Below are 18,626 nucleotides of genomic sequence, written 5' to 3'. Positions count from 1 at the left end.
TTGCGTTATTGTTGTTCATACGGAAAACCAGATGTGTGCGTGGAACTCGGTTCTTTGAAATTTACAGAGTTTTTTAATTTCTAATTTTAAAAATACAAAACAAGTGTTTCTGGGGAAAAAGCACTTCTGAATGTGTAGATCTGACCGCCGTCTTAGCTAAATGTAAATAGATCTTCCTTAAGGGAGGCACATTGAGACATTGTTTTTCTCACCGTCTCTCACTTTTCCAAGATAAATCATTTTTTTCTGGCTGACCAAGTTGTTTTGTATTTATGGTATTTATATAACAGGTCGCCACAGATGTTCATTAATCATTGCATGAGTATTGAGTTTGATTTCTCAATTTTTTCGTTTAATCAACTTGATTGCCTATCCATTCTATATTTACTGCGAAAATTTATTTTTTACTTACTAAAATAGAGATATTAAAAGCTGACTGTTTTTATTATCAATTGAAAACACACAAGGAAAAAGACTATCCGTGTGTCAGAAAACTTTCTAAAATTCAAAAGATAGTCAGAATACTACTTGTAAAGAGCTTGCCTCATTTTGACGACGTTAATATTGTATTTTGCAATGTCACTGCTTGTCAACTAAATAAGCTAAAAGTGTTGCAGAACAATGTAATTTGCTTAAACGAAAACGTTAAAAATGGACAGAAGTAGGGGGGTCTCAGCCACGAGATTTAAGGCGGTGGCTGGAGGGACCAGCTCATTTAGCCCAATTTTACCCAGCAGAGGCGGCTGCCAATTTTCACAGGCGGCTGACAATATTTTAAACGTCAAGTTTGATAGTGCTTAGTGGCCCGAAAGGCCGCAAGACATATTTTCTCATGCACTTTTCAATTTTTTACTTTCTCTGGTGGCTGGCGTGGCTGGTGCAGCGGCTGCCCACTAGACCCAGAATTTGCCGACTGACGCAGCGCGCGGCTGGCTGAGCCCTCTAGACGGAAGCTTTCTGCTCTCCTTAAAAATGTCAAATATTAAATGGAATGCATAGAAGGAATTTGCAGACACAAAATTGTGTGTAAAAAAACAGTTCACCTTATTTGAGCTTCTTGGTGACCACAGACCTCAATGCATGATGTTAATTTGTTTGGCAGGACGAGAGTACATACGCTGGTTCCTTTTGTGTCCAAGTGCCTGAAAACAGCTTCCAAGTAGTGTCACCGCCTCTGGAAGCATCTTCCGCCAAATCTGTGCCTGTAAGAAGAATTAAGTGCTTTCCACGAATTTTTTAAGGAATAGTTCTTCAAGAGTTTTTAAACTAATTGTTTAACCCCCTTTTTAATGCTAATGTTGAACATGATACGCAATTATTTGCCTGAGGCAGAGTTGCCCTTTGCCCTGCTGAACCGTCTTAAAGAATAATTTTAAACTAATTTACATCGCTTCAGTCAGCTCAGTTTAATACTACAAACTCCATTGGCTAAACGCCTTTAAGAAATTAATTAGCAAATGCCAAATTACTGGTTGAAAGGATTTGTATCTTTATTTCCTGTTAAATGTAAATATAATGGTGGTGAAAAATGGAATGCAAAAACGTTGACGAGTATTTAAATTCTTAGGCAGATATTGGCAGTCTTTTAAGTTGCGCTGGTCCATGGCATCCTTCTTGTACTTAGTGCTCTCGCTGCTTTGGTACTGTCGTCATCTTTCTGAAATCTAAAGAAAGCAATAAGTGATTTCTCTAATTGAGACGAGCAGAGAGCAACATAAGGAGAACAGAAAAATGACAAAATACGTATTTGTTCAAGTATACTCGGATGCTAGGTCTTTAAAAGAACAGGGAAACCGCAGAAGCTGCCGGTTGAAAATTAAACTGAATAATTCTTAGCATTGCGTCTCACCACCTTTAGCCAGTGTGACCTGTGATAACCATTTCTTAGGGAGGCAGCTTCACACCATCTTTGCGAGCATGCCGAGCATCCTGATGGTTGCTGCCCTCCTCTATCTATTTTCTCAATTATTGACCCATTGCTGTAGGCGAAGGAGGCATGAGAGGATTTTTTTTTTCGTAGAAAAGACCAGGCATTTCTTGTTCATCTTCTTTGTTTCCTATGCTATTAGTATACTAGTGGATGGCCAGTTCTACTTTGCAAAATTGAGGTACAACGAGCTATAAGTCCAGTGTTTCATATTCTATATTTTCTTTAGGTATTTTCTCAAAATCACATTTAATTCATTTTGGATTAAACAGCAATATAAATGATACTATTAAATTAAAATGGCAAATAGCCGTGAAAAACTTGGAAAACTCCTGTCTGTGGAATGGAAGATTAAGGGGTTACAATAAAATGTCAGTTGTTCAATGATTACCTTTATTTATTATAAGGAAACAAAATACATCATTATCATCGTCATCAGAGTAACTCGATTCCAAAAATAGTAAAGAATACCTTCCCATCATAAAATTAAAACAAGCGTTAGTACTTATAGGCGAGAATATTGTAAAAAATCGAAGAGCTTGTGTGTGCATTTTTCACTGCTGATCTGTGCTTTGATATTTGAATTGGGTATTTATTTACACTACCAATCGGTCAATAAAAGCCTTTCAATCATTGGCAATAGTTTGCTTTTTCATGACGGTGACGAAATCCAACCAACTAATCGATATATTTCAATATAATGATAGTCCTTACACGCTACCACTTATTTACAAAGAAGCTTAATATTTGTTTGTATAATTAGTTTAATTAATAAGAGGACAGTGCAAATCAGTGCCGAGAGACTAGCACAATTATTTCGTGATTTCATTCTTTTCAATAAAACTCCTTTGGAAGCTGTGTGAAGTGTGTACAAATCTTCAAACGACGTGTGTGTGTGAGAGTGTATATAATTCGTCAGTTATATTTCACCGATTCTGGAAATGATAACCATTCATTTACGAGAGTAACGATTACGCATGCATAGCAGTTGAAGTGCAATATATAGTCCAAGTAATTACATTACTGTTAATAATAGTAAAAATTATGCCTTGAGCAACGACACTAAAAACATAAATCGTCCACGATGTGATCGAATAAATAACTACGTGGAGAAGGAACACTAAATGATGCGCAAAAACACAAAATGTTAATTGTATAATAATCGTCTATAAACCAAAAAAAAAAGAAAACATTGTGTAAAGGCTAGAATTGGTAAATGTATAATTGTTTATTATTATGCTTGAAATGTTTCTCTTAGTAGTAATATTACAATAATTTTTGATCACATTAAGGCCAATAAGGGCTAAAACACTTCTCTTGAACAAGAAATTACGAACTTCTCTCTTTTCTGTTAATACGCGTGCCAAATCTAAAAGTATAGACATGTTTGACTGCGGCGGCTTCATTTTCAGTTTTGCTCAAAAATTGGCTTCATTCGACAACGACTCTACAGATGAGAAAAGCTATCCGTACGAGCCGCTTCAAAATACGACGACGACAATTCAATAAAATTGTTTTTATTGTTATCATTTAGCAAAAGGACTAAAGGCAACTGCTTGACCCCGTGTGAAAACAACTGTTTCGCTCTCACTTTGTTATTTCAGCGTCTTCTTCGAATCTTTCCTTTTTAAACGTTTTGTTGTTGTTGTGTGTATGCATGTGTGTATAATGCAAAAATTTCGTCCGACCAAGTAAAAACCAACCAAGTTTCAATTGGCGTATGATATGTTGTCAATAATCAGTGAAATAAAAAATTAGGGAACGATGACGACGGGACATGCGTTTTCTCGCTTTTTTGTAATTTTTTATGCAGTTTTTTCTTGAATATTATTTGTACTTTAAAACCGACTAACAGACGATACGAGACACATCATGTAAATGACCACTTCGCTTGAATTACGGTGCACTCAAAAAAGTGGTGAATATATATAATAATTATGTAAAACAAACAAAAAACAAAAAGAGCAAAATGGAATGCTACGGTTCTAATATCGCCAAAAACAACATTACGAACGATTTGGCCAGTAAACGTTAATTAATGTAGTAGTAATTACAACTCTCGGTAATCTGGATCGACTTTTCTTTTCCTACGAAGCCACGCCAATAAGCCGCCTCCGCGAAATACGGGGGGGTGCGGGATTCTGCCGACCAATAGCGGTCGGTGCCGGCTGCGGCCATATTTGCGCAGCCGGCAGGGGAATGGAGGGGAGGCGGCCCTCTCAGACTAAGCTTCATTATCGTTTTACTGTGAGTGTTTGTTACCACGTCTCTCTAGAATCGATATATTATAATATAGAATATTAAATTTTACCTACGACCTACGTCTACCAACATGTTTATTGCACTCGATTTGAGATGAAAGAGTCCCAGCAACTAACACTTAATTCAACAAACACAAACAAGAAACAGCAGGAAAACTCGGAAAAACTCACAACCTTTCTTATGTACATCTCTGTAAACACTCGCTAGCTTGTGTTTGTCTACGGTATAATATTTTCTTCAATATTACATGCTTAAGCCTACACGCGGTTCGGGTGTTTCATTAGCCTAAGTGTGTGTGTATGTGTGAGTGTGTGTGTGTGTAGGTGTGTATGTTCAATTAACTATCAGTACAATAATAATAATATTAATTCAATCAATCGCAAAGCGGTGGTGGCTTCCTCTCTTTACCTCCCTCACCCCAAACTGATTCCGGAGTTTGGTTTCTCTCGCTTAATTTATTGTTTTTGGCACAGGCCTCCTTTATCTCAAGAGCGGCCCAAAACGGTGATTTTGGCTAAAAGCTACGGTTTCATTACACGACGAGTTTGGCATTACATTCAAGTCAGCTACAATTTAAACGAGTCCTTAAATATTATTACTCCCCACCCGCACGGGCGGGTGGCGGATTCAAACCTGCCCCTTTACTTCCTTCCTTCCTTGCTCGCTACTTTTATAGTGGGTGTAAGAGTTCGAAATAAGTTCAAGTTGAAAGTGTTTCGGTGTTAATTGTTGTTTGACAAAGCTAAATATACAGATATATTATATCACCGCTGTTTCACTCGACCCTTTCAAATTGAATGAGTTCACATCCCCGGAGGTGTTCCGCGAGTGTGTGTGGTTGTTGGTGGATTCAATGCAAAATGTGTATCCCTAGGGTAAAATTTTTCTCTCCGGCTTAATAATTCTTTTCGTATCGTAAACATGGAACGATGGCTAGTTTTTAAGGACAAATCCCCTTAAAATACGTATTTTTATCAATAATATTTGTATTCATCGTCATTTTTTGAGTGGCAGATACATAAAAAACATGCAAATGACCACTAAGATTAATTTTTGGTCCGCGGGGGCGCGCGTGTTTGCAGCAAATAGCCTCGTCGAATGAGCTGGAACGCCCCGCGAGCGGATGTCGCCTCTAGGTTTCTGCAATTTCATTTCTCTCTCGCTTTCAATATTTAAGGAAGGAAAGCAAAAATACCTGTTTGAATACTGAACACTTCAAAGCACATATTACATGATCATTATCATCAACTTCATCATCTTTCTATAGAGATAGCAATAGCTATGTTTAAAAAATAATCAATCGAAAACACACACCACATTGTAAATATATGATGGGAAACAAGTGTTTGCAAAATCGATAAGTTTTGACAATAATCTCTAAAAATTTTCAAAAAAAGGAATTCCAAATGCAATTCTGCTTTTTCATCATCGTGAATTACGAGACACAAGAACTGATAGTAAAACGCTGAAAATATCTACAGTACAATTTGAGTCAACAACGATTATTCTTAACGTACCTTTCCAAAGATTTGCGATTTCGTATGCATTTGAACAGCAGGAAACGATGGAACCGAAAAGTTTGATACATCCACAATCATTTTAGCCTAGGAAGACAATATATGTATGTTTTCAAGTGTCTCTCTGTGTTAATATACTCCATTTTAAATACAAGTCTCTAATTAAAATTCTTTTTCGTAGGGGGGTCTTTGTGGTGCAATAGCACCAGTAAGATTCAAAGGCAAATACCAAAAACACCTTGTGTCTTTAAGCGTACACTAATAATATAAAATAAGGGTTACAATAGTATAGTAGAATCAGGGAGTGGATGACGTGTGTGTGTGTGTGTGAAGGGGGTGCGCGCGCAAAAACGGGGGCAAAGAGCTTCAGGCGTACAAAATTAGAACCTAAGCTCTCTTCTCATCATCGTCAAGAACAAAGGCAGCAATCCAATATTATCTCGTAAGTATTATTACATTGTTATTATTCATTAACATTATTTATTATTATCGACACGCCCCTCGGGGGAAAGGTACGGCGGCCGCTCCACTCGCGCGATTAGTCGCCAGCCGGCCATCCAGGACGCTGCTAATTGATTTTGTGAGTGCGTTTCCGTCAAAAAGATTAAGTGTGGAGGAGGCGACAGAATCTGGCTTCAGCGGCAGGAAAAATTAACAAAAAAAGCTGTGGCGCGACGCCGAGTGGAGCGGGGGCAGTTTTGGGCCCAAGGGGCCTCGCCAAAGGAGTATTTTTAAATTCACCTATGGATGGAATGATAGAATGACAATTAGAGAAACAACTTCAGAAATGGCAGCCAGAACTGATTTCATTTTTTTTTACGTCGCAAAGAAGTGATATATATTTTCATTTTCCGAATTTTAGCAGCCACATGTTTGTTTTTTACAACTAATTATTGCTATTACGGTGAAGATTTCTGTTTGTAATACAGGCGCCGGCCGTGTGTGGGGTCAATTTTGCAAGGCGCAGCCAAAACTTTAGTGTACTTGCTAGTTAGTGTAAGAGTCTGTGACTGTCTTCGCTTGTTTTCTAAATTAAAAAACAATTGTTGGTGTACTCGATCGACTGCTTTGTACACACGACTGATTGTAAAACCATCGAAAATGTCTATCACAATAACAACGCGCTATTTTCCATCAATTCATCTGTTTTTGCTTCCAGAAATAAACCAATCGCAATTGGCGCAGCACACTCTTGCCTGCCTGCCTGACACAAGCCGAGCGAGAAAAGTAATGCGCCAGGTTCTGACCGATGATTTAGCTTAGTTTATTAATCTATTAAACCACTTTAGTATGAGCCACTCAAATACAATAATTTCAGTAGTTAGAACATTATGGCTTGTCAGTTCTGAAAATAAAAAATAAACAAGAGTTGTATATCACTCCCTCACATATATATGTATATGATAAACTAAACATTTTTTTGGGTTTTCTGTTAAATTTTTTCTCCTTGTTTGCTTCTCATCAAGATACAGCATCACATCATATTTTAAAACTGCAATGTTGTTTCTCTATGTTGCTTGCTAACTTTTTCATGTTTTTAAAAAATACACAGAACGCGTTTTTTGCTTTAATATTAAGGAAACTCTGCTGCTTTGCGAATATATTGATTATTATAATGATCTTGGCTCACAAAAGAGAGGAATTTCTTTTGGGGAGTTTGTTAGTTAGTAACTTTTTGATTTTAACAAGTGTGAGTGTGTGAAAAGTGACCGCGAGATCTTTCGTTGTTTGTGCAAAGGGTTTGTGTTCCGACCAAAAGAGCCAAAACTGATGAGACGACAAGTACAGTTAGATTAAAGACATTCACTTTGACAGCAACACTTTACACATTAAGGCCAGAGGAGCATAGTGTTTTCATTTCATCTCATAAATATTAATGGCGATGGGGGGAATTGAATAATTGACCTCAGGGCTGGGTCTCTTTTGCTTTTGATTTGAATCGGTGACTGAGTTGGGAAACGGAAAAATCGCGCGTCCCGAGGAAAGAACTATGTTTGTAGTGAAGAAAACGTGTGTGTGTTTGCATGTCACAAATTTCACTAAAGGCCTTTGATGAGCAATGATACACAAGACTTTCCAGTAAGTTTAACGTCTGACAGGGTGTTGTTTTTTAGTGTCATTTCAAGTATTTGTGGATTAAGTGTGGGTGTGTTGTGAGTTTGTGCGCGAGGAGGCAACAATGGGGCTATGGTGTTGAGTTTTGTTCGCAAATCCTTTTGTGAGCCAAGCGCGGTTACTGGTAAAAAGAGAAGATAAAATATTATCACAGTTATGATTTGAAAAAGTCGCGATTAACATAAATTATTCACAGCATTGAACAATGAGTCTGTGATGTTTTCTGATGTACTGCACATATAAGCAGATCGAAAGGAACAAAGGGTACCAAAGGCAAGAATTAATATTTTTAATATTGGCCTCGGCAACCAGTTGATTGACATCAATTATAGAGTAGTGAATAAAAAAAACCAGTTTAAAACAAAAAACCACTGAATTGAGCAGAATCTAAAGCAATCTGACAAAAGTAAGCATACATTGTAATGTGTAGGCACTTAAACCGAGTCGAGTGCAGCACAAATGGAATAATTTTCTTTTGCAACATTGTTTCACATTTCCTCTCTACAATTTCACTGACTTAAAACATGTGTACAACGTGTAGAATTAAAAGAGATGAAACAAAGTAGCTTTTCAGCTTAGTAATATGGCACCATTGAATATTAACGCAGTGTAGAATTATGATTACTAATTTATCGCTCACACAATACACTCTTTCTTTTAGAGAGAGAACCTGAGTTTTTCAACTTTTTCTTTTGCTTACTCGACACTCGCGCACTCAAATAGGAACATGTGTGCCAATACTTGTGTGATGTAAATAATTAGTATTCTTTGCTAAATGCAAACTTAAGCTCTACCATTGGTTTGTGGTAGGCTCACTTTTCACAAGAGATCATTTGAAGTGGCCTAACCTTGTATTTTGCTGCTGCCGCCGCTGACTCACACGATGTACAGCGTGTTCAGCACCAGGACATGGTGATTGTTCTTCGCAAGGGTGACCACGTAGCCCTCAGATGTGATCTTCAAACCACAGCAACGCGACACCTATTCATGATTTAAATATCACATAGATATTATTAAGAGGAATAAAATCAACAATTTGTTTCACCCCCAAAATATTAACATGTTGAATTTTTGGAGCCCATCAGTGAATAACAAAACATGAGAGTCTGATGAAATAAATATCATTCCAGCTGATTCCAGCATATTATTAGTTTTTCAGTTAACTGAGCAAGATGCATTAAAAATTAAGATATTAATTGGTTGAGAAAATTGTGCAGTTCATCAGCTTAATGAAAAAATTAGACGATTGACTGAATTACCAAAGACAAGAGAAACAAGACAAAGAGTGTACAGTAAAACTTCAAATCGAGTATAAAATCTAACTAACCTTGACATAAGGACACTCAAACTCTGAGAGCAAGGCGCCCTCGCGAGTGAATACGGCAACGTGGAAACGGTTTCCATGCGAGTCGCCAACCAAAACATCTCCAGCATCTGATATGTCTATTCCATTAGGGAAGTTGGTGTAGCTCTCACTGCCGATGCGGCGCAAGAATTGTCCATCTTCATTGAAAACCACAACGCAGTGGCCCTTGAAGTCGCACACAAAGAACTCCTTGCCTGCATTGCCATTTCAAAGGCGGTGAGATGTTGATTGGAAATTAAATCGAATTGCACCTACCACTTATAGCAATATCAGATGGTTCTCTCATGTAGTCACTGCAGTCAAACCAGCGGAGGAGATCCCCAGTTTCAGCAATGACAAAAACAGTGGGAGAGACGCTGTCCACGGCAACAATTTGACCAGTTGAGTTGACGGCAAGTCCAGCTACGATGTCAATGTATCTGCAGGATCAAAGAAGGACCAAAGAATATATATTAATAATTCATAAAAGTTCCAAACTGTTTTCAGCAGCAGTAACAGTCAACAAGGGTTAAGTAAGTAGATGTGCTCATACCTGATAGCGATTTTCTTGATGAAGTGACCATTTTTGGTGAAAATCTGCATGCGCGAACGTTCATTGCCGCGGTCGCACACAACAAACTTGCCAGAATTGCGCATGACTGCGACTTTACGTGGGTACCACAGTTGACCTTCCTCCTTGCCTGGTATTCCGAACTGGAACTTGAAGTTGCCGGTTTTGTCAAATACCTGAAACGTCAAGCGGTCATTTAGGTGCTCAAGTTATTTGCAGTGAAAAATAAACAATATTATTTAATGCTTGCTGTTGAAAATAAAGAGAATAGACAAAACACAAATATTTGATGTCTTCTAATCTTAAAATAGAGCAATAATATATCAAGACCTTGCAGGTCATTCAATTAGTCTAATCAAAACTCAAAATAGTTGGTAACAGCTAAAGTAGGGAAACGGCGGGTTCACCTGAATGCGGTGGTTGTTGGTGTCGGCAACTACAATGTCTTCATCATTGCCCAGGCAAAAGCCGTGGGGCGAGTTGAACTGACCCTTGTTGGGACCGAGCTGGCCAAACTTGCAGCGGATTTGCATCGGAGTGGTTTTGCTTGAGCCTGTGTTTCGCACTTGTTGAGAGAAAGCGGACATTGAGTTGTTCCCATTTCCAATCAGCTCCATATCATCTAATAGAATTAAAAATTTGGTTTTAGAGCGCAAATTTGAATATAGCAGCATTGCAAAGAACATCCTTGGGGTACGAATTGGTTTTGTTAAATAATTTAATTGTTTTGTGTTCAAATATCCCGATTTTAGTAAGAGATCAAATGATTTCCAATTGTGAAGAAAATTCGATGTTTTTTTCCGAGATTTCCTGCATTCACACACTACAAGATTACAGATTAAAACCTTAGTTTCGAAAAAGCAATAATCAAGTTCCTACAAAATATGCAGCATATATTGATTTCAAAAGTAGTCGTTAGAGCAGTAAAAAAATGCGGCTCTACCATCAAATCTAAAAAAATTAACTGCCACATAATTAACTGCAGGCTGATTTTACTTGTAGCTGTTTCAAATATTATTCGACAATATTATATAATTAGTTTTGACATAGTTTAAATTATATTCTTATTTCAGATAGGAGGTTGGAATATAAATATTCAAATAGTTTATTCTTCCTATACGAGTCAAACATATTAGAAAAGTTTACAAGAGTTTTCAATGAGAGAAGATTGGCTTTTTATCATTGTTATAAAAAGCCACTTCAGAATAATTTAAGTCTGTAAATGAAGTGTAATAGATTTTCACCAGAAACTAACAAATAGATTGGATGTAAAAATAATATCTTGCACAAGACTTTGGTGCATGAAGCCAACATATACTTGCATAAAAGAAAAAAAAGAGCAGGAAAAATAGTGCAAGCCTGATATCAAGAGCAAGAACATTGTAAATTACTTACCTTGCATAGGAGAAGTGGACGATGAGTGGAAGCCGCCATTGAGGGCTGACACAGCATTGTTAAGCAGAGAAGCATCCAAGCCTGGTGAAGGTGCTCGAGGCCTGCCAAAGCCTCCACCATTGCTGGACCCATTCAAATGCCCATTTGTGAGATCTGAATATGGGTAACATGAGCCAACTCGATCAATATTTCTCGCCGATTCTGGGCGCTCACCATGGTTGTCGATGGACAGTCCACCCAGTTTGGCGAGTGCTTGCAAGTTATTGAAAGCGTGGCTCATGGTGCCCAGGTCGAGTTCCGGCATGGCAAACGCATTTGTTGGCGATGTGTTTGAGTTGCGCGAAGCCGGGCCGGTGGCCAGGTTGGCGAGCTGCGCGAGGTTGTACTCCTGGATTGTGGAAAAGCTTGACAGCACAGGTGGAGATGAGTGCGGCTCAGTGGAGGCAGAGGCTGGAGACTCAACAGTGCTGGTTGGCAGGGGAACTAAGTCGCTGCCGAAAGAGGACTGCATGGAAATGGGCAGCGACGAAGGGCTGTCCCCGACATCCACTTTGATGGGGCCCAGCACAGCTTGGTTAGGCTTCTCATCTTTATCTGATTTGTCCACCTTGGCCTCTTGCTCGTTTGAACTAAAGTGTCCAAAGTGCTCCTGCAATTCAGGATGCTAAGTAAGATAAATTAAAGAGAGGAAAGAACACTCCCTACCTTAACTGCGGTCTCAAACTTTTCCAGATTGGTTTCGAAGTGGAGGTTCACGTTGGGGTCCAGCTTAGGTGATTCTTCAGTAAGAGAGAGCAGCCGCTCTCCAATGATTCTGCGAAGAGACAGGACTTCCGCAGCATTTCCATTCTCAAGTAGACGTTCAGTGAACCTGCAAGCTTCCTCGGTATGGTCTTGGAACTTCTCCTGCTTGTAGATTCCTTCCATGATGCGCAATTCCTGGGCGCTATGTAGATATCCCAGTCTGTCCAGCGCCTGGTCTCTGCATTTCTCCAAGAGCGCCTTGTAGCTCTGTGGAATATCAAATTAATTTGTTTTCACCTTCAAATAACTCATTTTTGTTTCAAACACGGTAGCCGCAACTCAATGGTCAGAGTCACGGATTAAAAAGTTTGACTTTCTCTATGGCCTCATTAAATTTAAGACACCCGACAAACAAGGTCTCAATGTGCAGAGGCTGATAGAAGTGGCAGCCACTCACCTGGAAGGTTTCTTCGATCAACGATTTGGCGTTTTCTCTTTGATTTTCGAGCTCTGAAAGGGCGTTGCTGAGTTGAGCGTTGGTTTCATCAAAACCGGCTAATTTCATTTTGGTCTTCAAGACCAGATCCTCCAGTTCTTTGCGCTGCTCACCCTCAGCATCAGCAAGTCTTATGAATTTGTGGATAGGCTGAGTATGGTTGACCAGGATGCACTCGTTGCAGATGGGCACCTGTGCGAAACATTATCCAAAGTAAAATTAGTCTTTAATTTTCCAGTTGCTTCATTATACTAGTTTCAGTTTACTGTTAATTTTAATAAATGTTGAAGAGATATAACCAGGTGTGGGGTAACGAAATATGGTCCACACCAACGATGCTCTTCGTTTTTATAGCACCGATTACGATCCCCTCGCCCATTTGGGAGGAGGGGTAGATACCGTAGTGCATGGATTAACTCTTAAATAGATAACGCAAAACACATACCTGGCAAGTTTTGCAGAAATATTTGAGGCTCTCCAAATGATGCTCAGCACAAAGAATAGGCTTATGTATTGGCACCTTTTTGTCTGACTTGGTAAGCTCATCGAATGACTCCACACGGTGTCCTTCAAAGCACCGCATCAGCTGCAATCACACAATCACTCAAAATTAGCATTACGCGACTTAATAGGATAATTTATAAATAATTATGTTAATTATAGATTGCTTTCCACGTTTTCCTTTCTAATCAACGCATGGTGAGGGTGCCGTCACAACATCCCATCAAATATGTAAAATCATCTGGTACATTTGGACTCACAGAAAAATTTCTCACTGGATCAAAATGGGGCTCAAATTGATAATGCAACTTGGGAGTCTCACAGTGAGTATCAGAGGCGGCCGGACGCTACTCTTACTCACTGTGAGATCGGAACACTCGTTCTCAGTTGAGACAGAAGCGAGCGAGCATTTTGGTTATCACAGTGAGACTGAAAAGCGGCCGACCGTCTTTGATACTCACTGTGATGACCGAACCGCTCGCTCGCTTTTCAGTCTCACTGAGCGCACATCTCTTTAATGTACTCACAGACCCTGCAGATCATGGTTTCAGTCATTTTTAATCATTTTATAATTCATATGGATCAGCCCTCATGAATTTACACTAAGCGGCATTCATGTTTGCTTTGATTGACATTCTCGAGAGTAGTGTCAAGGACAAGGAAATTCGGACAAGCATTTAATTCAGTCGCTAATGAACATTTTTATTGTGTTTTGGCCTGTATACAAGTTACCTCAATTACGCATAATCGCAGCCAAAAGAGGCTTGAGAAGCTTCAATCAGTTAAATTTAGCCAAGAAATATTGGTAAATGAATGGAAAATAAATAATGAACGTGAATGTTCCAATATCTGATGAGCTATCTCCTTTCTCTACATGCATTCTTTAATGCCCGAGTTTTAATTTTGATGTACGCGCCCCTCCAAATGTAAAAAAACTCTAATTTTCCTTGCATAAAGAAAGATAATATATAAAAAATTTAGCTATAATCAACATATTTATCATTTGATAATATTAAGTGTACAAGATTTACATTGGGTGCTACAGATATAGAGCAAATAAATATGGAAAAATTACAGTTTTCGCCACCCATACTTGGGATTCTCATAAGAACTAGCCCAGCGGAAACAGTAGTCTTTCCGTAACAAAATTAGAGTTTTTTTTACATATTTTAGAGGCGCGTGTACATCAAAATTAAAACTCAGCCGTTAAAACAATGCATGTAGAGAAAGGAGATAGCTCATCAGATATTGGAACATTCACGTTCATTATTTATTTTCATTCATTTACCAATATTTCTTGGCTAAATTTAACTGATTGAAGCTTCTCAAGCCTCTTTTGGCTGCGATTATGCGTAATTGAGGTAACTTGTATACAGGCCAAAACACAATAAAAATGTTCATTAGCGACTGAATTAAATGCTTGTCCGAATTTCCTTGTCCTTGACACTACTCTCGAGAATGCCAATCAAAGCAAACATGGATGCCGCTTAGTGTAAATTCATGAGGGCTGATCCATATGAATTATAAAATGATTAAAAATGACTGAAACCATGATCTGCAGGGCCTGTGAGTACATTAAAGAGATGTGCGCACAGTGAGACTGAAAAGCAAGCGAGCGGTTCGGTCATTACAGCGAGTATCATAGGCGGTCGGCCGCTTTTCAGTCTCACTGTGATGACCAAAACGTTCAAGCCGCTTCTTGTACTCAGTGTGATGGTGAAAATGCTCGCTCGCTTCTGTCTCCACTGAGAACGAACGTTTGGTCATCACAGTGAGAACCAGAAGCGCCTGGTCGCTTCTCGTACTTACTATGATGACCAAAATGCTCGCTCGCTTCAGTATCAACTGAGAACGAGTGTTTCAATCTCACAGTGAGTATGAGACGCGTCCGGCCACTGTGAGACTCGAAGTCGCATAATAACCAATTTGAGAGCCGCATTTTGGTACTCGTAGTGAGACATTTTTCTGTGAGTGATTAAGGTCTCAGCCAGCCGCGCTGCGCTAGCCGGTAAATTTTAGGTCACGTGGGCAACCACCATAAATCTGTCTGAGCTTCACCATTCGCCGGTAAAAAAGGGTCAAAAATTACGAAGTAGCGCAGGATAAAAAAATGTCTCTTCCGGCCCTTCGATAAGCACTATCAAACTTCACGTTTAAAGTATTGGCAGCCGCGCCAGTTACCGGTGAAAATGGCCAGCTGCCGCCTTAAATCTCCCGGCAGAAACCTCTGAAAGATTTATAAATACGCGTGCAGCTAATTAAACTAAATTCAGCACAAACCGTCCCAAAACAATTAAATTTCACACATCACACATAGTTTAAATATGGTATCAATATATTACCATTCCAAACAAGCAGTGTTGTGAACTATAGACGTTTTTGTGTGGAAAAAGTCACCTATTTATAATCATTTTCCGTGCAAATTAGACGGATTCTTGTTAAATATGGCAATGAAACATTCATAAAGAAAAGTTTTTTATCATTGGAGAGCTGATTCAAATTCACAAACTTCTAAATATACAAGAATAATGAATAAAAAATTGCTTTTTCACAATACGTTTTCGCCTTAACAGAAAAATAGCAATAAATTAGACAGGCGATTTACTTTCTCTGTTGATAACGAACTTCTCCCTTTCTTAAAGCTAAATTAAAAATAGTCGATCCTCTCAGTCTCCTAATAAAGACCAGGTAATTCTTCAGGAATTCAATATAAGCCAAATAATGAGCGAGTAGCGCCATCTGGTGGTACACCACCAATATTTGGTTTTCATTTTATCACCCCCTTGAAAAATCGCTTCAGAGGACCCCCACGCACTCACATTCCAATCTTTTGTGCATTGTATGTTGAACTCTCTTGGGGAGTTCACACAAAAATCAAGGAAACATGTGTCATGTTTCCAAAAAAGAACTAAGCAGGCACAAATGAAAAATTGGTCTGAGCAGGTGGCTCGCAGGTGGATTCGTTGAACAAGGCAAAAGGATGAGTTGTGGGGGTGGAATTGTAAAGCTGTTTATGCTCACGCACGAATTTTCTGGAATTTCACCCAAAGCTTCAGTATGTGGGTGGTCTATGGGTCGGGCTACCTGAGAGAGGGGTGGTGAGGCTAACGAACTCGACATAGCTCTCCTTGAATGACTATTACTATAATAAACAGGAAACTTTTTCACTTGGCTTTTCTTTCCCACATTACCCCTCAGAAATGAATGTCAATTATTTAATAAATTACTGTTATGCCAGCATTCTTGACCACAAGCTGAGACCCTAAAGAGTTCAGGGTCAGGAACGAAACTTGAATAGATGAAATATGCGATGGTAATTTAATCGTGTTCATTAAAATTATTGAAACGTACATTATCAATTTGAGATTAATTTTTTTAAAGACAATGCAAGATAATAAATTTGTTAGCCAAATAGAAAATTATGTGATGCATATAAGAATAAAAAAAAAAATTAAAGGATATTTTACCTGGTGGGCACTGTTGCAGTTAGGACAAAGGAAATTAGCGCAATCAGCGCAGCGAGCGACAGCTTTGTCACTGGACTTGCAGCTGGTGCAGAGGGCCGTTTGGGCCGTAATCGCAGCGACGTCCATCAAGTTCGCCAACACGTGGTCGGAGAGAAGTTTCTTCACCCCGGAAGTGGAGAGCGGGGTTTGCAGTTCGCACGTGGGGCACTTGACATGAGACGCACCCTCCTCGACCGATCTCTCAAGACACGTGAGGCAGAAGACGTGCAGGCAGTTGAGGACGCGGGGGTCGCTCAGACGCTCGCTGCACTTGGGGCACACATACTCCATGGGACTAGACTCCACAAGGCCTTTCATTCCGAAGTCCACAAGGCCTGTGAATCCGAGCTCCTCGTCATCCTCGAAGGCCTCGACGCCCTCATTCCCCACCTTGAACAGGTCTAGGTCTTCCGTCTCAGTCATTTTCTCGATGGCGGGCTAGAACGGATTCTGCCGGTTATTTGCCGAGGGCGGTGATTCAACTATCGCTCGCAAGTTCTTTACTTTCGGGGCCACAACTCAACCTGCAAGAATAAAAAGAGAGCCTTCGTTGTTTAAATCTGTCGAGAAAATGAGAAGAATTCTAGAAAAATTTGTGCTGATGCATGAAAATGTATAGCTGTACTGACAAGGGAATTTTCGCTGAGCAGACAAATTTAATAAAATCTTGTCACGAACTAATGCCTCGCTTCCCAAAAAAAAATTGCTGCGTAGCAATGTAACGTAACACAGTAGAGCTGGAAAGAAAATATTTGAGCTGCTAGCCGCTGCACTGCACTGCACTCACTGATGTTGAATGGTGAATTATGGCTTGAGAATGTTTTGCTCCCCTCACTCAGCGCAGGGGCGAACAAGTTCAGTCAGAAGACGCGCACGCTATTGTAAAATTCTAGCCATCCATGCCGGCTCGTTCGCTTTTTTTTCCGACGCAACGACTCTGAACAAGATAGCACTTGCTTGAAATACGGCCGTTCCGCAGGAATGAGATTACCTGACTGCCTATGTTCGGTTTGAGCTACTGTGGGTCGCCACCATTTTTTAAATAGGTCACAATCCAAAATGGAGCCTAAAGACCATGCTTTGAATTCCAGAAAAGTCGTTTTTCACGGAATGCGGCACGAAATCGCTAAATTGCTGCGACAACGACGCGCTTTAGGCAGCGAAATCAGCGAAAAGTCGCGAGAGTCGAATTTCGAGACGTGTCCTTGAGGCCATTCGGTGCCGCATAACTATCCGCACCAATTGGTTGCCCCCTTTCCACCACCACCGCACAGAGCCAGTCCCGAAAATTCGTAATGTAAAAATAAAATCACTGTCCGCACATCAGCGTGTATGAAATTAATTACAGGAAAACACAACTATGAAGTTAAATCTTAAGACGAACCGGCAAATTCAAAGCTGCGAATTATTGAAGATCTAACGTGCCCTCCAGGGGAGGCCGACGATACAGACTCTGACCGAAAGCAATTTACGCGACTTATTTCGTTATGAATGAACGTAAGATTTTGGAAATTTGTTGTCAAATATACAAGCAACAGCGTAGAGTTGATAGAAAAGCTGAGTGAACCTAGAAAATTGGAGAATTTTCGGAAAAAATAGAGGCGAATTTCTTACCCTTTGGAGCCATGTTCAGAACGGTGCAAATGGCGATAGCTATTTCACGCAATGCTGCCAAAACAACCGAGTAGAGCCACTAAAACGGGTAAGCGTTTGCTAATACATTAGATACGAAAATTATTGTTTTTTGGAAGAAACTTTTTACAAATACCACTAAAACAACATTTTTAGCGATGAAGTTAAACTTTCAGTCAAAATTAATTTATAAATGAAACAAATTAAATAAATTTTCTTAAAATGTAAAATCCATAAAGTTGCCAACACTGAAATTTACTGCGCATGCAGCAGTATTGACCAAATAGTTCCTAAAGTGAATAATAGATGGCTTTTAAGGTTCAAGTTTGGAGATCACTGCCGGCCGGCAGCCGGTTCTTGTGAGCTAATACATACATTGCGTAAATTGCATTGCGCAATAATATGTCAAAATAAATTTTGAAATTACATGAAGCAATGTTTCTCAAAATCACAAATGCACCATTTCATCATTCTTGTAGCTGAAAATGCCGGAGAATGCAGGTCTATGAATGAGGATTTCCAGAATAGTGCATTTTGTTGATGTTTATTTTGTACAGCAATGAATGAAATGTGCTACTATCATGAAGATAGTTAGATCTGTATTATTCCCCATGT

At 39.4% G+C, this 18,626-nt stretch overlaps 1 protein-coding gene across 3 annotated transcripts; it reads right to left on the bottom strand.

Annotated features, from left to right (window-relative positions):
- Nucleotides 1-1,465: 1,465 nt before the first annotated feature.
- LOC135944398 (brain tumor protein-like) lies at nucleotides 1,466-18,090 on the bottom strand. 3 transcript variants are annotated; one of them, XM_065491303.1, is made up of 13 exons: nucleotides 17,994-18,090; nucleotides 16,341-16,903; nucleotides 12,818-12,958; nucleotides 12,334-12,564; nucleotides 11,838-12,143; nucleotides 11,346-11,781; nucleotides 11,133-11,285; nucleotides 10,145-10,359; nucleotides 9,720-9,913; nucleotides 9,443-9,606; nucleotides 9,149-9,381; nucleotides 8,670-8,802; nucleotides 1,466-1,664 (listed from the first exon to the last, which is right to left on the bottom strand). In XM_065491303.1, exons 2-12 carry the CDS (start codon nucleotides 16,800-16,802, stop codon nucleotides 8,698-8,700), a joined length of 2,640 nt encoding a protein of 879 aa, XP_065347375.1. In that variant the 5' UTR covers nucleotides 16,803-16,903; nucleotides 17,994-18,090; the 3' UTR covers nucleotides 1,466-1,664; nucleotides 8,670-8,697. The 3 variants fall into 3 exon arrangements, with proteins under 3 accessions (XP_065347375.1, XP_065347373.1, XP_065347376.1); XM_065491301.1 differs by lacking the exon at nucleotides 1,466-1,664 and having other exon boundaries at nucleotides 2,300-8,802; XM_065491304.1 differs by lacking the exons at nucleotides 1,466-1,664; nucleotides 17,994-18,090 and adding an exon at nucleotides 17,009-17,101 and having other exon boundaries at nucleotides 2,300-8,802.
- Nucleotides 18,091-18,626: the final 536 nt, after the last annotated feature.

The sequence above is a fragment of the Cloeon dipterum genome, chromosome 4 (genome assembly GCF_949628265.1).
Source record: "Cloeon dipterum chromosome 4, ieCloDipt1.1, whole genome shotgun sequence".
Lineage (NCBI taxonomy): Eukaryota > Metazoa > Arthropoda > Insecta > Ephemeroptera > Baetidae > Cloeon > Cloeon dipterum.
The sequence above is the reverse complement of the archived record's forward strand: the minus strand, read 5'-3'. Positions and strand labels throughout refer to the sequence as shown.